This window comes from Plectropomus leopardus, chromosome 20, assembly GCF_008729295.1.
Source record: "Plectropomus leopardus isolate mb chromosome 20, YSFRI_Pleo_2.0, whole genome shotgun sequence".
In the NCBI taxonomy this organism is placed as follows: Eukaryota; Metazoa; Chordata; class Actinopteri; order Perciformes; family Serranidae; genus Plectropomus; species Plectropomus leopardus.
The window spans coordinates 16,052,686-16,075,655 of NC_056482.1; the positions used below are offsets into that span (position 1 = coordinate 16,052,686).

Genomic DNA, 22,970 nt, shown 5'->3' on the forward strand with positions numbered 1-22,970 from the left:
AAATTAAAATTGGTTACCACTTTGCTTGTTAAAGCATTAGCGTGAAAGTAGTTCACTGAAAATAACCAACAAAAAATTCAGTTTTAATTCAGAAGTTTAAGTTGAACATGAAAAAATAAAGTTTCTCCTTATTGGAGTAGCACAATTTCAATAAAACCTGAATATCTGTGGCAAATCCTGCTCTCCACATATGACACCTGTGTGACGGCGGATGCAGAAAAAGGATCAGGCAGGCTACGTGCTCTAAATAACTGATCCCAATCAATTCAAAAATGCATTGATTGGGTTTGACCAATACTTCCTAGCATGATTGTAGACTTGTTGTTACATAATACATTTGGCCAGATTCTTTACTGTGTCTACTACTGTATGGCTGTTGCTTATTATGGCTATATAGATTTTAGTTATGTCACATTTTTGTTTATCAAAATAATCATATTAAAAGTGTTGCTAAGGGACATGTCTCATGGTGGTTTTGCTGTTGACCTGCCACTGAGTGGGCATCAGTTGTTGAGTGCACAGAAGAAAACTGCAGGGAGTTTGCCAGGGATAGGCAAATCCACGAGATCAAAGCGCACAGATAACAAAGGCTGTGAGACTAACACCCATACTAAACACACATACTACTCAGAGAGGAAGTAGTGAAGTAGTCTGCCTATGTCAGCGACAGAGCCAGAGTGTACATCCCCCCACACACAAACACACAGACTCACACACTTAATGCTTTGTCACACTCTCCGTTGTTCACTATACCTCGGTGCCTATCTCTCTTCGACAGAAACTCACACAGACACTGAACAAACACACTCTCCACCACTTTATACAGCAGCCATTTGGACGCAGCAGAGGCGCCTGGGATTGCTGTCCTCAGTATGGTGAGTACATCTTCACTGTTGACTAAGACTATTAAAAAATACTTTCTAGATATTATAAGTACTCTGGACTGCCAGAGAAAGATTTAATGAGAGAAAGTTGCTATTGATTGCAGAAATTTTGTTAGAGGATGTTACTAGACCTATAAAGTATTATCAAGGATTATTATTGAGTATTTCTTATTATTTCTTATTATGAGTATTTCTTTGCACCGTCAAGTACCCATTCATTCTTGCACACATGAATTTGACAATGTTTGAGCAAGTTGCGATTAGAAAGTACTTGTTATATTTTAACAGTACCCCTTGCATTCAACAGATCTTGCATGCAATCTGTTTGCCTTTAGTTATTCGAATGTAGTGTTGAAGACCCATGAGAACATTGTCATTTTATTTTATGTTTTTGTTTGATTTCTTTACATATATTTTGTAAAAACGGATGCCACCATCAGGGTAGCTTCTTTTTTTGTTTTGTGCCATCGTCATTGAGCAAGGCAACTTTGGCCTCCGCTTTTCATCACACTGGAAACAGAAAACATGGTTCCTCTTTGCTTTGACCAGAAGATCTCTTTTTCTCAGTCATTTCTTTTCCTCAAATGTACTTTTGCTTATCAAATGTATAAACAACAGGCTAAACACCAAACCATCCAGTGGCTCAAGTCTCTGGCTGACACGCTGCTGTTCTGACTTCTCCTATGAATTTACACATAATTCAGTTACCCTGCACTTTAAAAAAATGTTTTTAATGTTTTTTATAAAAAGGTAAACCAAACTAATCATATGCTTACCCAGGATATGTCATCATTTGCCAGCTTTTTAGTCACACTAGCTGAAATAAAGCAGTCTGATTTTGGTTCAGGGATGTCAAACATATGGCCTGCCAAACAGTCCAATACAGCCTACTGCACACCTAATACTGATGCACCCATGCAGGCTAAGATACTCCGACTTTGGGAGCAAGGTAAGGGAATACTTCAGCCACAAAATGACCATTTGTAAATTATTTGGTCATGCCATGTTCCCTTGAATTTGTGAGGAAAACTTTGTTTTCCCACATGCCTCAACAGAATTGGCAAAAATATTATACTGACTTATTTGGGATGACATTAAACAACTGCGAAACCATATCAAAACACCTGTTTACAAACCCTCGCATAACTTGTGCAGTATAATCCAACTCTCATTTATCCAGTCGTTTGCTCAGTGCATCCTAAACACATGCATTCTTGCTAAAAAAAAAACATGTAGTATTGCAGTCTGGCTCTGAAGAGAGCGCAGATAATTTTCACTTTCAGTTTAATTTTAAATAGTAAGTGTGACTTGGATGATACTGCATGAGCTATGTGCAAATTGTAAATGAGTGCTTTGATATAGTTTTGCCATTGTTAAACTTTGTCCCCAATCAATCAGAAAATCAATATTTTTGCTGTTTTCCGTAGAGACACAAGCAAAAAATATTTCTTAACAAATACAAGGTAATATGCCATGACTATTTGGTATAAAAGTGGTCATTTTGTGGTTAAAGTATTGCTTTAAAACAATATTGGTGGAACCCTATTGTTAAAGCACTGCCAAAACATCTGATTTGTAAATAGTTTGTAAAGCGAGAGACAGCTTAACCTGTTTCTCGGGCTTCCACTTTGATCTGCTTGTGGTGATGCCAGCGTTACAACACAGGACAGAAACTACGACATATTGCTGAAATTGAGCTTGTTTTTCTTAAAGACATCTCTGGCTGGATATCTTCTGATTTCTAAATGGATGAACATTTTCAGAATGTACTTCTTTACTCTAAAAAAGGGAACCATCAGGACATACTGTTATTATTAGTTTATTATGCAATGGTTTTAGTGGGCTGTAATTGGGCTGTATGTGAATGAACTAAAGTAAGTTTACTTTAGGTAAAACTGTTATGAGAAGGTGTTGGTTTTAACTCGATGGTCACTTTGGCAGCAGTTTGTTGTTCTGAGGTGTGTTGCATTATTCTGTGAGGGGTTTCCAGGATTTGAAAGAAATATTGAGTTTTCACAAAACTGAAACTGCACAATCATTTTAGAGAAGCGGTAATTGCAACTGACTTTTACAGAGCATATTGGGTAATTTTTAGTTTACTGTGGTAGAGAAACAGAAGCATGATGAGGGAAAATTCCTCTATAAGCGGCAACATCATGTCAGGGTTAGTGTTAACACCCCTGTTGAGTCACCAACACAGGATGTTAAAGTGACATTTGGTTTTAAGTAAAAGTTGGCAGTAGTCTTTTTAACAATGAGAACAGTTGTGGCTATCCTAACTCATGGTGTACAGTATTTGGTAAATGTATGATGTTTATGACAATTAAATGGTAACAATTTTCCACATTGGAATGACAAGTCTTAAAGTCGTCCAATGTTATCCATTTCTCCACTGTAGATTCATATGCCCAGTATGATAGAATATGCTATATTTTGCTAAAGGGACTCTACACCCCCAAATCAAAAACACATTTTCCCTCTTACCTGTAGTTCTAGTCTTTCACTGTGAGTTGACGAATGTTGGAGATATCAGCCGTAGAGATGTCTGGCTTTCGTCAATTGTAATGGAACTAGATGGCAGCTGCTTATAGTGATCACCCCCCCCCCCCCCCCCCCCCCCCCCGCACCACTACGGAGGGGAAAAAAAAACGAAATGTCTCTGTGCCATGATCCAGTGATACTGCTGACAAGGAAAGAAAATAATAAAATAGTTCCTACATTAAACTGCTCACAACAAGGTCTGTGGATTATGTCACGATTTCTGGAAAGAGACGTTGCTGCTGAGTTTTTCAAATGTATTTTTTGCAGCTTTAAGCACCACAATCAGAGTGCCATCTAGTTCCATTATATTCAAGAGACAGCAGATATCTCTATAGGTAATATCTCCAACACTGGGCACACACACACAAACACACACACACCAAAAGACCACAACAATCTAGATTGATAAATTGCACTACAGGTGAGGTCAACTGTGACTAAACAAAGAGGTTCTGGATTATACTAATACAGCTCAGGAGTGCAATCTGAATCAGTGTTTTTAGACATATTTTGGATGGATATGTTGTCTGCAGACATTTAAGAGGAAGAGCTTATTCTGCAACATACAAATTGAAAATTGTTTACGTCACAATCTGCTTGTGGCAACAAAAGCATGATTCATGCATTTGTCATGGTCATTTTTGGCTAAGGTTTCAAAGAGAACTTTTTTGGCATTTCATCAAAACTGTAATCTTTTACTACAGCATCTACATTGTACAAGCATTTGTGGATGGAAGGATGTTTCTCGTGAATGTAATCAAGGCAGCTATTACCCTTCCTCTAAAGCCAAAACGATTACCAGTGTATAAACATTGGAGACAGTGTTGGTGGAATTTTGATATTTAACTTATTTAAAGTGATTTAAAATGCTCATTTATCTTCATGGAGTACATGTGTATCCATCGTACAGTTTTCCCTTGCGTGTACTGCTCAGCTATAGGAATATAGCAGCAGCTGTGTGTCCTCGTGCTCTTATCTCCACTTCCTGGTATAGTGTCAACTCCAGTCAAAACCTGCCTCATTAAAACAGGTGTGGCTGCTTCTTGGTCATTTTATTATGGCACTTTGTGAAGCAGCTGCATGACTGATGTTGAACCAGACCTGCTATTCTGAGCACAGTTTGAATGGTGTCATTCGGCACACCTCTGGGTGCTCATCGAGCAGACTTTCAGATTCTAGATGTCAAAATGAATTATCCATTCATGCCATAGTCAGAGCAACACTATATTCTAGTCTATGGACTTGTTTTCAGGGTATTGAACAAACTGCAATATACTGTAAATCCTTTTTGTTGTTAAGGCTTGTTTAACCTCAAAGCAACAATATTGTAAATAATATGGAGAGTGACCTAAGATATTCCAGGAAGTCATACAAAATGTGTTCTGTGAAGTAATAAAGCTCTTTATGTACCCTTTGACCTATCCAGGTAGTCAATGTTTTATCTATTTTATGGTACATATGTACAATTGACATGTTAGAATTTGCCTCGAGGTGTCATTTAACTTTTATTTGTCTGCCTGTAAGAGTGTCTGTTTTGAAACATTAATTTTGCTTTTCAATTATGTCATTTTATTTTGCTTGTGAGGTACACATGAATTTTGGTTCCCAGTTCTCATTATCTGGTCGGCGGGTTGAAACCCAGAATCCTTTGAACCCTTTGAACCCCCTAAATGGAAATGTTGATATTTTTTAACCTGGAACCTGGAAGTAACAAAACGAGACACAAATTTTAGAAATTGACCTGGTATTGAGCGAGATGAGCTGCAATGCAACATTAAAGGCCAAGTGTATACAATTAATTTGTGTCCACTAAAAGTGTTTTTGCCACTGACAGGCTCAGATTATAATTCTAAGTGTCTGACAACACTATAGAAAAAGGTTCCCTGCACAGAAAGACCTTTTTGTTAATCAGGAAGCTCATTTTTGTTTTACCAGAGACAGCCGTGAAATGGCCATCATCAAACTCACCAGATTACATTTAAATAAAGACTAAATAAAGAATAAAGGTTTTTCATTGTAAACACACTTCTGTCAAAGTTGACAAAAACAAAATGTAACTCAAAAACTGTCAGAGGTCATTTTTCACTGTTCCAATAATTACCAACTCTGGTTAGGTTAAAATAAACTCTTAATTCATCCAGTTAGATGTGAAAATATGCTGACTCTATACATGCTTAAATTATTGTATATTTAAATGGAGTCTTTTGCCATAAGCAATTTCTTGGTTGTTTCTGGTTTAACAAAACAGATATTACTGTTTAACAAAGTTCTATCTCTGTAGGGATCCTTTCAATAATGTTGTCAGATCATTGGAATTTTGCTGCTGCTCAATAGTGAACCAATTTTAAAAATGTTTTTTCCTATTTCTAATTTTAACACAAAAACACTGGAAAATAAGGTTGAGAAATACAGAGGAATGCATTTCAAGTCAATTCAGCATGGCTGGACCACTAATTCATGGATGACCTGCACCTCCTGTGCCACAGCTGTGTGTGAAAATGTTATGTGTATTTGGCACAGTTTGTGTACACAAGTATGACCAGTTAATGAGTGGCTTAGTGAAAAAGAGAGAAGGTATGCTAAATAAGTAACCACAGAGAGAGCGGGAGTTGCATTGATTGGATGAAAAAAAAAAGAAAAAAAAAGAAAATGAGAGGAGGAAATTCCCTGGTACGAAATAAAGGTATTTTAAAATTGTGCAACTTTCTGTTCCTATGTGAACTTTCATGTCAGTCTAAGAATGATGTGCATCTTGTTTTCTTTTATTCCTCTTTGGCTTTGTCCAACAGTTTCTGTTTAAGAACCTTTCTTTGCTGAGGTTTTTTTTTCTATTCTGGCATGCACAGCACATCCCAAACTTATTTTCAGTTCTGGCTTTGTATCTTGATTTTTAACTCCCCTTCTGATCTTATTCCATTTTCTCCAGGAAAACAAAACTGATGTAAAGGCCATGATGGCTCGCTTTCAAACGAGTGGAGCGAGCACTGACGAGTCTCCCTCCACTACACCTGGACGCATCAAACAACCTCTGCAACCTACCCTCTCCTCCGGCCCGACCATAACGGCAAAGAAACCAGTTTTGGAGAGCCTCTCCGGCAGTGCGATAAATATTCCTCCAAAACCAACATTTCTGAAAAATACAGTATCAACTAAAAGTGACACAGAGGTACATGAACCAAACAAAACTAAAGCCCTGGCTAACAGGTTTGGAAACACCCTGGATGACACCAACACCAGCAACAAACCTTTTAAACAGCAGAAACCGCTGAAACCAGCTTTTTCACAGTCTCCCGAAGCTAAAAGCCCTCTACAGAAGCCCCCTCTCAACAAGCCCCCTCTGAGCTCCACCTTATCCGACTCCAAACCTGCTTTACCTAAACCCTCTCCAGCGGCCACCTCTAAGCCCAGCTGGGTGAAAGAAGACAGTGGTGGGGGTTTTCAACAAAAACCGCGCAGCAGCTTTGTAAAATTAAGGCATCAAAATGAAGAGATGGCAGGCACCACCACAGACACTGCTAACAAACCTTCACCTTCAGCAAACACCACTTTTAAGCCCCCCTCAAACTTCAGGACTGCTCAGAATATCTTCAACAAGGAGTCAGATAGTGACATGAAAGCAGACGGAGTCAGCAAATCATTTCTCACTGGTACTAACTCTGTGGCTCCTCCAAAACCTCCAGCCAGTAAAAAACCAAGCTTCAGGAAGCCGCCGAAGCCTTCTCCTCAGAGCAGCAGCAAAAACAGCGACGCCACTTCAGGCCCCAAGCGCAACCCCCTCCCCAACAGTTTAGCTTTGGGCCCTCCTCCTGCCAAGCCCAACCGACCCCCCAAAGTCAACCTGGAGAGCTTTAAAAGAGGTGCTGTGGCCTCTGATAATGGTAAGCAGGACTTAATTAACAGCTTTTTTGTTTAACCCTTTGAAACCTGGAGTGACATCACTTTTCTTGTGCTGCTTTCAGATGCCTTTTACAAGTATTTAAACCTTTCAGCCCTGAGCAAATTGGTGTGATTTCCTTCAAAAACATGGGAAAAAGGCAATAAGCAACTTGGCAATAAATGTTTCATAAATTGCAAGAAATTAGTAGATTTAGAAAATTATTTTAAAAAGCTAGGGGAAAGCTCACTTACCCACTGTAACCTCTTAATCAAATGGACTTAATTTTGTGTAAGCCACGGAACCTGGGATCATTTACCTTCACAACGAAATATAAAACACTTTCCACTTGGACTCGTAGATGATAATGTGCCTGGTAATGAATTTGCTTGATCTGAACTTATTTGTTGCTGATAGACAACATTTGTTGTTTCCATTATTATTGTTCTTTCCCTTCCTTTGTTTGTTTCCTTGAAGAAAAATCCAAATAAAAATCTAAGTATCAAAAAAAGCTAGGGGAAAAAGCTGGAGAAAAGACAGGGAAAACCACATTTCTAAATATGATAATTACATATTTAACATTATGTTACAAAATTATTCTACTTTTTACTATTTTTTTTGTTTTACTTTCCTTTTTTGTTTTTATGGTTTGTTTTGTTTTGTATAATAATTTTCAGGTAATTTTCTTGTACTATTTTTTATTAATTTCTCATTCATTTTGGGGTAATTTCTTCTTCTGTTGCTCATCGCCCTCTTCCCATGATTTAAAAGAAATCAAGCCAAATTGCTAAGGATTTCGATCGCTGAAGGATTATTAGTGACAACACAGATAAAAAAACTACTCATTATGAGTATGTAACCACTAATGCACTAGGGGAATATCAGTATTTACGCAGATCACTTGTCACCAATTGTGCAATTCATTACAATGTTGCATTTTTTAAAGTTGTATTTAAAGAGTCCCCTAGTTCAAGGCTTCACCAAAGTAATTACAGCATAAAGGCATAGTTCTAATCTTTTGAAGCTGAGCTGTATGCGGTACTTATCCATAGTCAGGGTATTACATACAGTAGATCGCAGTCAACACACCCCCTGTTTGGAGAAGCAGACAGGAGTACCGCTGTGGAAGCTAAGCAATGCACTCTGGACAGGGGGCAGTTGCAAAACACATTTTAGCCACCTAAAAATGGTCAATGGACTTGCGTATGTATAGTGCCTACTCTTTCAACCACTCAAAGCACTGTTACACTGCAGAGTCATATTCACCCATTCACACACTGAGACCTACAAGGTGACACCTGCTGCTCAGTTTAGATATTTATGCACACTCATGCACCAATGGCACAGCCATCGAGAGCAATTTTCAGAGTTCAGTATCTTAAGCAAGGATACCTCTGGAGGCATAGTTATCCAAAAGTCCCAACTAAAAAAATCCTCATACAAAAGTACCTCATACAACCCCACTTCAAAAACTCTTTTTAACACTCATCATCTCATGGATGAGTGATAACACTTTTAGTGCCACAGATAAACTTGAGCGAGCCCTCTTCCTTTAGATAAAGCAGAAAAAGTTTGTTCTGTATGTCTCGGCTGCAAAAGAGATATTTATCTGAATAAGTAAAGCTTGTATAACTGACTACCTAATTAAACACTATAGCTTTTCCAAATGGAATGAAAATCATGTAATAGCATAAAGTGTATAAAGTGTCCTTTTTTTTTTTTATAAATTTCCAAAACCATTTCAAAGGCAACGTGTTGAACAAATTACTTTAGCAGCTGGAAAATACAGTTTTAGGAGAGTTATTCAAGCAGTCAACATACGTTGCCCCACAGGCAGGAAAACCTCAGCTATATCTGGCTGCATGCACATCATTTGATTTGTATTTGGTGTGATATGTCTTTGGCCACCTATGCTCCCAATCAGTATGCAGCATACACAGCAAATTGAACACTGCAAAGGGTTTCTGTGTAATTTGTTTCCAAAATGTGTAGTCAACACACTCTCTAAGCTAAACCAGGTGCTTGCTGTAAAGAGGATTAAATAACAGAGCAGAGTAAATAGTGTGCAGCGTCTCGCTACAGTATGAAGAAGAAGAAGGGGTTCCTCTTTTTGTGTTGTCTCGATTTACTTTTCCTCTCTGTCACAAGCAGCGCTACTGCGGACGGACTCTGTGCACACATTTTAGAAGTGTGAGAAGGGCTTCACACGTGGTTAAGAGATGTTGTTGCTACTTATTGTAGGTTATCTGACTAAGCAGCCAAAAACTTCTTAGATTTTAAAAGTCTTATTGTCTTGTTTTAAAAGTCACTTATTCTTAGCATTTTGAGAGATACAGTATACAATATCTGAATTTGCATTTTGTATATTCAGTGCAAAATTAGTGCAAGTCACACCTAAGCTGCTGCACAGTTGTTCAGAGCTTCAGAAAAGAGACCAAAGTCACAGAGACACACTTGGTTCCTCAATTTCCCCCGACCAAGTTCCCTGTCCAGTTTCTCCTTTCTCCTCCCCCCTCGCTCTCTGCTCTGACAGCTGAGTTTGTTTCACCACATGAGGAAGTAAGTTCCAGCAAATGGGGATAGTTTCGGATGAGAGTCTGTTTTAAGACACATACCTGATCTGAACTGATTTCTAATCCGAGGTGAGGGATGGCTGTTGGCTGACATGGGAAGATGCTGCAAGACAGAGGCCAAAAAATAACAGTTTTGATGTTTTCAACGCTTCCTTTGATTATTTTTTCCCCAGTAAACTTCAACCACAGTTTGTGATCTGATAGCATTTACTCAAATACTTAACCTAGAGGGTAACTTCGGCATTTATTAACCTGGTTCCTTTGTTTTTGTGTCTGAGTAACTAGTGGACACAACAATTTTTGAAACTGGTCCAGTATTGAGTGAGCCCACTTAAGCTGACAACAGCGAAATAGGCTGTAATGTAACCACTCAGGGCATTTGTGCACGTCACTTTACATCCACAAAAAAAAAACGTATTTTTGCTACTAACAGGCTCAGTGTGTCCGACAACATCATGGAAAGGACCGTACAGAGATTGACCTTTTTGTTAATGAGAAAGATCCATTCTCTAAACCTTAAACAGCCCTAAAATTCTAATGTCAAAGCCACAAAAACTCCATTTAAATAAACAGTAATTTTAGCGTGTACAGAGCCATCATATTTTCACTTTTTAAACTAAGGATTCATTCTAACCAAACCAGAGTTGATGATTGTTGGAACAGTAGAAAGTTTCATTTTCCTCTGTCGCCTTTGAACGAGGTGTTTTTTACAATGATAAAATTACTGTTTATCTAAAAGAGCTCACATGCAAGTCATTTACCTCCAACAGAGTTTGTCACATTGTTTGTTGTGAGCTATCTGACTTGAGTTTTTTTCCTGCATGGGCAACCAACCTTGTAGCCCCTCTCAGGATTGATAAAGTTATCTCTATATACAGCCATTAAAGGGTACTGGTGAAGACGCTTAACGTTAATTCTCTATTTTAATACCATGTGTTTTTGCTGCAGGTCCTGGGGCCTTGAAGAAACCGGTCGTCCCACCTCCTCTGGCCTCTCACCCCAGTAACCATAGTAACAACATGACCCCGACTCAACCTCCTCCGTCTGCAGTTCCTAATCTGCCCCCACGACACCCTGGAACCATGTAAGCTCCACATTCATGCACACACAGATAAAAATTATTTAAAGTGTAACGTTTTCTGGATAAAGCTTCTCCACTTAACAAAAAGTAAATCCTGACTGCTTTCCAGGATCCAGCAGGATGAGACCTATGATGATATTGATGAATTTAACAACGCTCCTCCTCCTCTACCACCATCTACAGGTTCAGTAACTGTCACTATTTCATCAAATGCGATGTGTCGTTACTATGTGACAAGGCGGTTACGTTTTTAGCACCACAGGACGACAAACGAGAACTGTGTAGTGCTCAGCCTTGTACTATATTTTCATATCAGAAGAGCCGCATAAAAGGAACTATACCTCAGACATAATAAGTCTGTCTTACAGTTACCAAATTGTTATCAGCCTAGTTGAGTTCTCTTTGTGTGAAACTTAAATGTTGTTTTACATGATTCAAAATCAAGACATAAATAAAAATAGTCAGTTATGAAGAATGAGTCAGATCATGACGATCATAGCTGTTCCACAAAGATCAAATTCTTATGTAATGCTGATTCATTGTTTTTTTTTAGGTCACCCGAGTCAGAGGGCAAAGGTGAGACATGTTGATTTACTTTCATATAAATACAGATTTGCGTGCAGTTACATATGGAGATGCAGACTCATCAACACTCAGATGGAAACATGCATGTGTGATAGACACTAGTCTGGAGCTGTTCAACCTTATATTCAGTGCTTGAATAAGATCGTTTTGGACTAAACTCAAAGTGACATCTTAGACAATAATGACTGAAATTGCTACTGAACTAAAAAAAATCAGAATCAGTGCTTAACTTCAGGTCATATTAACAGTGATGCATTCACTTACTGATGTACATACTGAAGTATATTTGGGTTAGGGCAAAAAGTAAATTAAATGCGGCGTCAGAGACTATGAACCTTTGTAAGTTAACTAAAAAAGTAATTTACACCTCAAAAACAGACCAAAGTAATAATCCTATTGATGCATTATGTAGTGAAAACAAACAGCAACAATCAGGATTGTAAGTTTATGTTCGATTGACCTCAGAATGTGAAATTTCTGGTGAATAACATGTATATGCAGTTACAGAGAGGGAACAAGAAAAATTAAAAGAATGAAAATGTACATGAAATATGTCTTTACAATGGTCTACGTAGGTGTAAAAGGTATACATTATGTGCTGTATGATGTATAAACGTGAACAAAACAAATTATTGCTGTCTTTTCCATGTTTTTTCTCTGGCCCAGGAAGAAAATAATGATGATGATGATGGAGAGATGTATGAGGATCTTGATGAAGTATGGTGAGAGAGTATTTTGTATTAAACCGCTTCGTATTCATCCAGCACCTCACTGATTGTTTCCTGTTTTTGAATTTGGATTAGTTTTAGGATTATTTATTATTTACGTATATGTGTGTATTTATGTCTAAAGCTGAAAAGTCCTGTCCAAACTAGATTTTTTCTACAAAGCAATGATCCTGCTTTTGTCAGCCCATATACTTTGTTCCTGTACTTCGTTAGCTCACTCAAGTGGTGGTTTTAATCCCAGTCCAGCCGTGTTTAGGTCTACCTTTTACTAACACTGTTCTCTGGTGGTTGTTTTGCAACACTACAACATTACAACACTCGGCCATTCATCCTCACTTAGATGTGCTTTCAGTAGGCAAAAAATAAGGAAGCAATAGGTATTTTTCCTCAGGATTTTATCTATTTGAAAAACGCTTTTAATTTTTGTTTTCTGGTATTTTTTGTGTTTGGTATTTTAAGAAAAGCCCATCTAGTGATGTGCTACAAATACCCATAGGCTAAGATGCTATGATAAATGCCTTTATTAAAAATGATTACAAAAAATAGATAAACTGGGCATTTGTAAGATAGTGTAGCCTTTTAAATTTTGTCATGCTTTCAATGAATAGGTGATGCTGACATGTATTTGGCTGTCCTACTTGTTAAAAATGAGTTTTGTAACAGGAGCGTCCACGTAGTCTGGCACTAAGTTTAACCTTATATCCAATTTCCTGTTTCTTGTTCACTCTCGTTCTCAAAAGGGAAGCGGCTGAACAAAAACAAGAGAAGAAGAGAGAGAGAGAAGAAAAAGAGGAGAAAAAACGTCTGGAGGCTGAGAAGAAGGAGCAGAAGGAACGTGAGAAAAAGGAACAAGATACCAGAAAGAGATTCAAAGTGAGCAGACAAGAGTTTTACTCTCAGCTGAGGTAGAATAGAAGATCGATACATTTCTCATGTCTTTGTTTTTGTCTGTGTGCGTGACACGAATGTTTGTGCATGGCTGTGTGTTAGTTGGTTGGCCCCCTGGAGGTCATCCACCAAGGGAAGGCTCGTGTGGATTGCAAAGGCAGCAAGACTGACCTTGCTCTGAAGCAGGGAGACTGCCTGGACATCATCCGTGTTCAGGGCAATCCAGAGGGGAAATGGTTGGGACGGACGTCAGATGGATCCAGTCAGTTCACATATTTGTCGCTCATTGGTCTCACTTTCTCCATGTATCTTCACCTTTCATGTCTTCTTTTTTGCCATGGCATCCTTCCACTCCTGACTGTAAATAAAGGATGAAATTTTTAGTTACATCCCTTAACATCATTATCTATTTTCAACCTATTCTCAATCCTCATTTACTGGTCTACAACTAAGTTACATACAGCATGCAATGAATCATGACCTGCATCCTAATTTTAATGAAATCACATATTTCACTGTGCTCTTTGTCTCTAACAGTCGGCTATGTGAAGACCACTTCAGTGGAAATTGACTTCAACACTCTGAAGAAGCATCAGGCTCAGCAGGCGTACGACCCCGAGGTATATGATGACATCGATGTGGCCTCTTCTGATAACAGGTACTGAACTATTCTTCTGCTCTATGCTAAATCCTAAAGGACTAATTTGTCATTTTGGTAATATTCTTATTCATGTAGGAATGCACCATAATATCTACATGTCATCAGTATCGGCAGATATTGGCTTCAAAATAAAATATCAGACTCAGCCAATATGCTGATTTCAGCCGATATCTCAAACAGATATATGCTTTGAAATTAACTGGTGGGCCATCACAATAAGAGTATGCAGAAGAGACTTGTGTATCAATTTCTCATCCTGTATTATGCTGAACTTGTAAAGATACCTTTGTTTTTCTAGCATGGATTCTTCGATAAACAAAAAAATACAAATACAGGGAGTACTCAGTCCTTCCCAAACACATGCATTTTCGCAGAAACTTTGCTTTTTAAAACAGAAACAGTCTATTACATAGATAAGTAGCGTGCCTGCTACACGCTCAAGTGTTTTAAATGTTATGATTTTAGTGAAAATGCACATGATTGGGAAGCATGGATTAATGAGATTTGGATTGGACTGCAAGAGTTATATGCGAGTTTGTAAACAAACTGTATGATATATTTTGCTATTGTAAAAAGTACACCCCTTTACTGCAATTCATCAAGAGTTTTCTACGTTTTTGGATTCTTCATTCACCATGTAGGGACAAACAAAGTTTTCTTCACTGATTCTAGGTAACACAGAGTGAGTAAATGTTTCACAAGTAGCTATTTTGTCAGTGAAGCTGTCTTTTAAGGCTCATGAATTAACATTCATGTTCATAACACTGCTTGTGGAATTTACTTTTGGTACCTGCTTACCACATGTAACACTTCTTCAACCTACAGTGAGAGAAGAAAGTTTACTAAATTCTTAAATATTTTTATCATATTCTTCTCTCTCTACAGTGGGATCAAAGGACCGGGAGGTATGCTAAGTTAAAACTGTACAATAATATAATTCATTGCATTATATTCAATTACAATATTTGTAATCAGGTGATATCATAGTAATTTCACTGAGATTAAACTTGTCACCAGTAACATAATATATCTGCTTTTGTGCTGTAGTTGTCCTACCTCCACTACCAGGAGACGGAGAAATATACGACGATGTCGTTGACCCAAACCTGGAAGTCAGGTGGGAACTGTTTTGTTTATGTACAAGGAACATGTAAATGGTGAATGAGAGTTTTAGTACAATATGTTTGAGGAAGATACACAGGAAAGATTAAACATGAGAACAGAAAAAGAAATGCAGGTCTTTTCATGCTTGGTTGGCTTTCTAGTCCTGTGGACTCCAGGTCTTCTCCTACAAAGCCTCGTGGCTTCCTGTGGATGTTTGACCGGAACAGACGTCCTGTCAGCACTAAAGTGTAAAATACACTCAGTAGTAAGACTGATCACAGATCTACTGTCCGCTGTTGTCAATCCCTTATCTTCCAGCCGTCGTTAATGGCTAAAGATGCCGTTGCTTTTGAATGTTGATTTTCTCCCCATCAGATCAACCCATTCACCACTAACTGAGTCTGAAGGATGTTACTTCACAAACTTTGATTACAATCAGTGGAGCTGATTATCCGCGATTTTACTAATCTTCTCGAGGCATTTGCATGTTTGTAATTGATGCATGACTGTTGACTTAATCAGAAAATCAGGGCACAATCTGCTAACACCATCAAGTATACTAATTGAAAATATTGTGTTGTATTTCATGAATATGATTATTAATTTGTGCTGCTTTGAATCACATTAACCTACTTTTAATTAACGATATTATAATTATATAAAAATCATGTAACATTTTAATAATTTTTCTTCTCTTGTGCCAGAGTGCCTCCACCCAGCCAGTTCACTGCAGAGGGGAATTCAGGTATCACTCACTGTGAAAATACTAACATATTCTGAATGGATATTTAATGGAAAAAAAGGAGATACTATATTTGTCCTTCCTTGGATTTTATTCTTCTCCATTAAAAACAAAGTGGTAATGCACTTGTTGGAGTCTCTGAACTGACTACAGGAAGAAATACTGTACTCTAAATTAATGCTGAAATGCCCTTCTGGTAAGCAACAGGCCTTTGGTCATATATTTACCCAAAGTCCTTGCTCCTTGGTTAATATTGTATAAGTGAGACATAACTTTTCAAAGAAGATATAATATTTTTTTAAATTCATAAGCAATGAAACATTTTTGCCAAACTTAAAACTCTTGAGTGTGTCACTTTGCTGACTTACGACTTGCCTCTATTTATGGTTCTGTTACACAACATTTTAGCATTACTCTGTCATTGTACCTTGTGATGGGAATTCTGCAAAAGTTACATATTTTTACTTTATATAACACTCTGTCAACACATTTTAAACTATTAATGTTTACATTAGTCTAAATTCATTTGAGTTTAAAATGTTTCTGGGCTAGGACTGAGTACTTAAGTACTACATCTTATACTTAAGTAAAAATGGCAATACCACACTGTAGAAATACTCTTTTAAAGGTTCTGAACTGAAAATGTTACACACGTTAAGGTACAAAAGTATTAGCATAAAAAAAATACTTAAAGTAACAAAAGTAGAAGTAATCAATATGCAGAATCAGAACAATATATATTAATAGATTATAATTATTGATGCTTTAATGTGTTAATCAATTTAAAATCGCAGCCGGTAAAAAGGGAAATCTTTTAAATTATTTTCATGTATTTCTTACATTACTAAGTAGTTTGTGAAGTTCTGTTTGGGGACCAATAAAGTCTTTTTCATATAATATTATCATCATTTATTTGTTAATCTGAATCAGCAGAGTACTTAAAATGTAAAAATAAAGTACCACACAGGTGGGGGGATATCTTTTATGTCAGATTTTAAGTTTCACCATCCAGGTGTGCAGCTATTTCCATTTTACATTATACGACAGACATTTTTTGTTATATGCAGGCTGAGTAAAAGTGACCCCTCTGAATGCATGTAAATGTCTGGATTATGATTAAAAGTTAGATTTTTCACATCAATGACCTCTTCCACGTGTTATCACAGACCCACCTGGAGCAATCGATGAGGACATATACGATGATGTTGACTCTCAAAATGTGCCTCCTCTTCCTCCCATCAGCAGGTATCTGCAACATACAGTCAGATCCATGATTTCAGATATATTTTCAAAACTGCCAGGAGACAAAAAAAAACAACCAATGACTCTTCTTTTACTCCGCAGCCTTCCACACCTGAAAGGTAAAAGCAAGACTGAAGAGATAGACCCAAAGAAACAGAAAAAGTTCGAGAAAGAGGAGAAGGAGTTCAGGAAAAAGTTTAAGGTTTTTCTCTCCATTACATCTTTAAAACTATTTTAAAGTGCAAAAAAAAGTGTTGCTTTCTAATTTATTAAAACAACATTATGCAACTTTTAGTTGACTGTTGAGTCTCATTTCCAAGTTGTCAAATACCAGCGTTTTGGGTTGGTGCTTCGGTCCAACCATCGACCAAACAAGTTGGTATTTGACGACCTGGAAATTAACTCAAAAATCGACTAAAAGTTGCATAATGTTGCATTAATACTTTAACACAAATAAAAACAATAATTTTAATTCAAATTCAGTGGAATGTTGACCATAATCATCCTAGTGAATTAAACTTGAGTGCTTTCTGTGCATGAAAAGCTTAGGTGCTATCAGGATGTAAAATTAAACTTAATTCATAGCCACAGCATTGACGATATAATTGTCTTTCAGTATGACGGAGAGATACAGGTGCTGTACCAGGTGACCATCGCCCCGACGCTCACCAATAAGAAGTGGGGTGTGAAGGAGCTTTCAGTCAAAGCAGGAGAGAAACTTGACGTCGTTGTTAAAGCCGTGGATAACAAACTGATCTGTCGGAACGAGGAGGGCAAGTGTGAGTATTTGGACAAAAATGAATTAATGCATGTATTCAAGATTTTTACGCTATCTATTCATTCTTTGCACCACAAAACTGGAACCTCCAAGACTAAAATCTGTCTGTGTGTTACTTACAGTTGGTTATGTTTCGACCAGCCACATTGTGACAGAGTGAGTACCACAAACATTCACACACTAATTTATACACACAGAGAGACGTAACACTATGCTGTACTGATAATTTCGGTTTTGTTTACAGCGATGGTGATATCTATGACGATATTGGGGATGGTATGTTTTTCAGCTTATCTTTCATCACTTCATATTTGTAGATATCAACACAGTCTAAATAAATCATAATATAAATAATGTTTTAAATCAATATCACAATTTTTCTTCTCAGATTGCATCTATGACAACGATTAGAAACATCCTGCGCTGGGTTTATTGTTTTACACTGATACTGTTCACGTTATTTATTGTTATTTGATGATATACATTGGGAGCTGCTTTCGGTTAGCCTGATAACTATTTAATTTACCCTTAATATTTATTAATCAGCATTTAAATGGCTGTTTTAATTGGACATGTGAGTGAAGATTTAGAGATCTGGAATCTGGCTAGTTTTAATTTCTTTGAACAATATTATCCTTTTTAACTTTGTTTCTTCAAAATAATTCAATAGGGTTTTGTTTAATTACATTTCAGCAAACTGGAAAAAAATTACTTAAAACAGCAGTATTTGCATAACTCAGGCTTGAGCCATTACTTGTTATTTTGTCTGTAATTAATGTCCTTGCTATGGTACTGTATGTGTATTACGTTGTCATCTGTAAGGCCAAATGAAATGTTAAAAGCTCCAAAACTAACTCTGGCATCTTTGACTCAAGTTTTTAACATGTAGACTAAACAACTGTTTCAGTGCCAAAGCTCCTCTACAGTCCTGTACTTAAAATTACAAAACATATGGATACAATTATGACTTTTCTCTGCCTTATTTATCTTATTTTGCCGTTGATAAAACAAAACCATATTTTTTATTATTTTTATCATTTAAAACTATATTTTCCTGTTTTTTATCTGTTTTTCTTTTCTTATTTTCTTTTTATATTTAGTGTTTAATTCCTGTACATTGAGAGCAAAGCTAACTGAAGTCAATTTCCTTGTCTGTGGAAGCATACTTGGCCAATAAAGCTAAATCTGATTCTGATATCTTCTATGCCCCTATTTCACGAGTATAACAATAACATGTGCAGGAAACTGTTGTGTGAAGCTTGTAAACTTAAATGTAAGTATGTGCAGGTATGTGATGGATACATTAAGACTACTTAAACTAACTTTTTGCCCCAGAACAAAGAAATATCAACTACTTTATCGTGACCTACTCTGTGCAGCTTATTAGCAAGAAGAGAATTGGTGACATCTAGTGGCAGCTACAAGTAACTACTAACAGCAACAAACTGGGATTTGTTTTAAAAGCAAAGTTAAATATTTAGCTGTAAATTATTGATATATTACTATAGATTTTGGTGAAAAGAACTAAGAATAATCGATCCAACATTACTAAATTTACTTAATAGAGTTGATACGATTAGTTCATTCAACAACAAAAACAGATCAAAGAAAAATGAATATGATACTATATTACTATACTATACTATATTACTATATTCCAGGGCCCTGAAACATGCACGTGACTCACGTTTATTGTGTTTGAGCTGGTTCAACTGTTTTCCAGCACTGCACCTGCCAAATGGCTTTATATAACTGCATATAATTGTCTCATATAAAAAATTGACGAGATATGCATTAAGAGATCAGATTCTGCCAAGTGTCAACAGGAAGGCGAACAGGCTTTTTTGTCGTTTGACTCTCTTGCCTAAGGGACTGTTTGTTATTTATGAGGGGGGTAAAAGGGGGAAGCATGTCAAATAATTTTTTAAGCACTAGGGAGGGACTTTGTTTTTTAATCCGACTTACTGGAGGAGCATACAAAACAATAAATAAAAATAAATAGGCTGTACTTTGTATTTATTTTTACCACTTTTTCTTTAGTTTGGAAGGCATGTTTTCTTTAAAAATCACCAAAAGTACACCATTTATCATCGCCAGAAACTGTATGAGCTGAAATTGTCAATGGATGTTCAACTTTGTAAATTTCAATGAACACATCATGTGCAACAAACATTTCCACCAGAAAAAAGAGTTTAAAATAATCATCACAATAACTTTACATCTCATTTAATCTCTTTCTAAAAATAAACTGTCTGCATGAACTAACCAGCATGCACGACAAGAGTGAAAAAAACAGTTTTCTTCAGCTAGAGGATTCTGCCTTTTTTCTTTTTTTTTTAAAAAAAAAAATAAATAAATAAAAAATCTAACATCTAATTTACAATGAAGGGAGGATCATGCATTTTCCCACCAGTCACTAAGGGAGGATCAAGTGAAATATGTGTAGCCTCGGGGTTAAAAAAACAAAACAAAACAAAAAAAAAAAAACCACCCTACTCCTCTGATACATAAAGAACAGTCCCTAAATCATTGTCATATTCCCTTCTATGAGTAACACCATGTATAACCTGCCCATTTCTTCTATCGGGCGGAACTAAATTAGATTTTTAATCACTTCAAATAATAAGCTAAATGTTCATGTTTATTTCAGTAGCTGTGTGTTAATTAAGCTAATTGCGCATTTATTTGCTAACAGTTTGAGCCTCATTACCTTGCGAAGCTGGTGAATCAACGCTGAAACTGTGTTAGCGTCTGTTGCTTTAGTCCATTGTTTGCAGGGAAAAAGACAGAAATACGGGTAAAAACGCGCAGAAAATGTTACATTTCGGAAAACAACGTCTAGCTAACACTAAAAATATAGCTTTAACTTTCCCCTCATGTCAGGTATAAAAAATAAAAGTACAAACTTCCGCCCTGTACCGGAAGTCACTTCCTCGCTTCACCATGGTTCCTCCAGTCGCCGTGTCGCCGCTGATCAAGGTAATAACACCTTATTTGCCCCTGAGAATTGATACCGATGTGCAGTTGCCAATTTGAATTAAATAATTTAATTTAAAACGCCTGCTTTTCTCTCATTACGTGTACCATTTGTCAAACTGGCGTTAGTGTCTTTTGTTTTGGTAGCATGTTAGCTAATGTTTGCTAGCTATGACATTGACAGGCTGAACAGGTGAACAGTTTCCCTCAAACACAGCTGTAGGTGAAAATCTGCAGCATCTTCCACATCTGTATGATGCAAAATTTGTGATTATCCTTTCTAGTTGTAGCGCTACATTGATTTTAGTTTGTTGTTTCAGTCACGAGGCTAATATAGTTATCCGCTGTAGAAGAAGGGTCAGAGAAATGTGAACTTCGCTCCTTATCGTGGCTAATGTAAAGGTTTTGTGTAACGTTACAGTTGTCCAGCGTTACTTTTGTGCGGTGAAAGTACCCTGGGTATTGTTAAAGACCCCCAAAAAATCTGAAAAATGGCAAGCTAGTATTGTTTAAAACTAACTGTCACGCCAATGATATGTCGCAATATAAATCTTCAACATTGTTAAAGTTCAACAAACCATTTTTATAATGATAATGACACAGAAACAATTATGCATTTATTTTGTGAATTTGTTTATGTAAAAATCTGTTTTGACATGTTGTGTGGAACTAAGATTAACTTACAGAAAATAGGTGTTATTTTTTTATAATGTAAAAAAAAATATCTGGACAGATGTGTTTATTTTGAATGTCATATTTTATGAGAAGTTTTCAGTTTACAAATGCAAATAGTCTGACAGGAAATCCAATATCCAGCACTTCATGTGTTTGTTGAAACTGTACTTGAAACACTAAAAGGACTGAAAAATCACAAGCCATCAGGACACTGGTCATTTACAAAGCATTAAAAATCTCTTGTTAATTTGTAAGTATGCACTTGTTCTTGCTATTAACTGTACTGCATGCTTTTGTATATTTTTATGATGATTTAATAATTGAAGTACAAAAAAAACATTGTTGAAATAAAACTATTAACAGTGGTCTTGCTTACATGTCTTAGTTTACACATTAACCTGAGTTAGTTATTTTTCAGTAGTTAACAACTTTAAATTGCTTTGATTTCAGACGGCCAGGTGGTCCGCTCTGCTGCTCGGCATGTTCTATGGCAAACAGAGGTTTGGTAAGTTAATATCTGTGCATGTGCCAAGATGTGTCTGTCAGTCTGTCAAAAGTTAAGGGAAACAAAAATAAGAGAAAACTATAGTTCTCTAGCTCTTAACATAACAGATGAATATTATTAAAATACCTCCTTATATATGGATTCTCAAAAGACCCCTCTCTGTTATATTAGTGAGATTAAAATTCAACTCTAGTGTTACTTAACAAAGTTCCCTGGTTTAGAAAACCAGTGTGTGAAAAACACAGTGTACACAATACCAGTGACCGCCTGAAAACCTTAGAGTGGGGAGGTATACAAATGAATCATATCATTTGATATTAATTGATATTAATCAGTATTGATAAGTACAAGGTTAAGGGAATGCACTGAAAAATGTGACTAAAAATTTACTTAAAATCCACAAATAAAATTTACTACCTGTACCTAGGTGTTCATGACCTCTCTGCCATTTGGATGTTTTGTAAAATACAAATGTTCAGGATTTGTTAAGAAATAATTATCTTTTGTGATGTTTTCTTGTTCAGAATACTTAAAACCCATTGCTGAGGAGGAGAGGAGGATTGAGGAAGCAGAAAAGAAGGTCAGAGAGGAGCAGGAGCGCATCTACAAACAACTGTCTGAAGGTAACACAGGACCCACTCCTCATTCCTGTCTCTCTTTTTGTCAAACACACACCACATGTATTGTTGTTTATTCCAATAAGGCATCACAAGTTTAAACATTTTGTCCACAACATGTCTTAATCACGTTTTCTCCTCTTATTCTCTCTCTCCTCTCTGCAGCAAATTCAGACACCATCCTCAAATGAACGGTCTCTGGACCTGTGACGTTATGTTCCAAACTCAATAAACACAATTATTTTTCAAGTAATAATCAGAATGTTTTTGTCTTGTGTTGTGTGTGTGTGTGTTTGTGTGTGTGTGTGTGTGTGTGTGTGTGGGCAAGGGGGCCCCAAAAATTAGAAAGAAATTAGTAAAAAGTACAAGAAAATCACTTGAAAATGAGTAAATGAATACATAAATTAAAAGGAAAAGAATACCCACAAAAGGGCTTAAAGATTACAATAATAATCAAACATAATTAAAAATATGTAATCATGATCATAAACTATAAATACAGTTTTGTCTTTTTCC

The 22,970-nt window shown here is 36.7% G+C and overlaps 1 protein-coding gene and 1 long non-coding RNA gene across 3 annotated transcripts; both read left to right on the plus strand.

The window, feature by feature from the left end:
- The first annotated feature begins 659 nt into the window (after positions 1-659).
- Positions 660-18,876, plus strand: fybb (FYN binding protein b). 2 transcript variants are annotated; one of them, XM_042509245.1, is made up of 19 exons: positions 660-875; positions 6,352-7,303; positions 10,821-10,956; positions 11,063-11,136; positions 11,507-11,529; positions 12,205-12,260; positions 13,007-13,139; positions 13,257-13,416; positions 13,692-13,812; positions 14,701-14,720; positions 14,863-14,932; positions 15,081-15,167; positions 15,624-15,664; positions 16,828-16,906; positions 17,006-17,105; positions 17,520-17,682; positions 17,804-17,837; positions 17,926-17,957; positions 18,070-18,876. In XM_042509245.1, the coding sequence occupies exons 1-19, from the start codon at positions 873-875 to the stop codon at positions 18,090-18,092; spliced, it is 2,307 nt and encodes a 768-aa protein (XP_042365179.1). In that variant the 5' UTR covers positions 660-872; the 3' UTR covers positions 18,093-18,876. The 2 variants fall into 2 exon arrangements, with proteins under 2 accessions (XP_042365179.1, XP_042365180.1); XM_042509246.1 differs by lacking the exon at positions 15,081-15,167 and having other exon boundaries at positions 661-875.
- Positions 18,877-20,570: 1,694 nt separating this feature from the next.
- On the plus strand, positions 20,571-22,710 carry LOC121960267. Its single transcript, XR_006106952.1, has 4 exons — positions 20,571-20,660; positions 21,783-21,837; positions 22,362-22,460; positions 22,620-22,710. It is a non-coding gene; the product is annotated as an uncharacterized LOC121960267 (long non-coding RNA).
- The last annotated feature ends 260 nt before the right edge of the window (positions 22,711-22,970 follow it).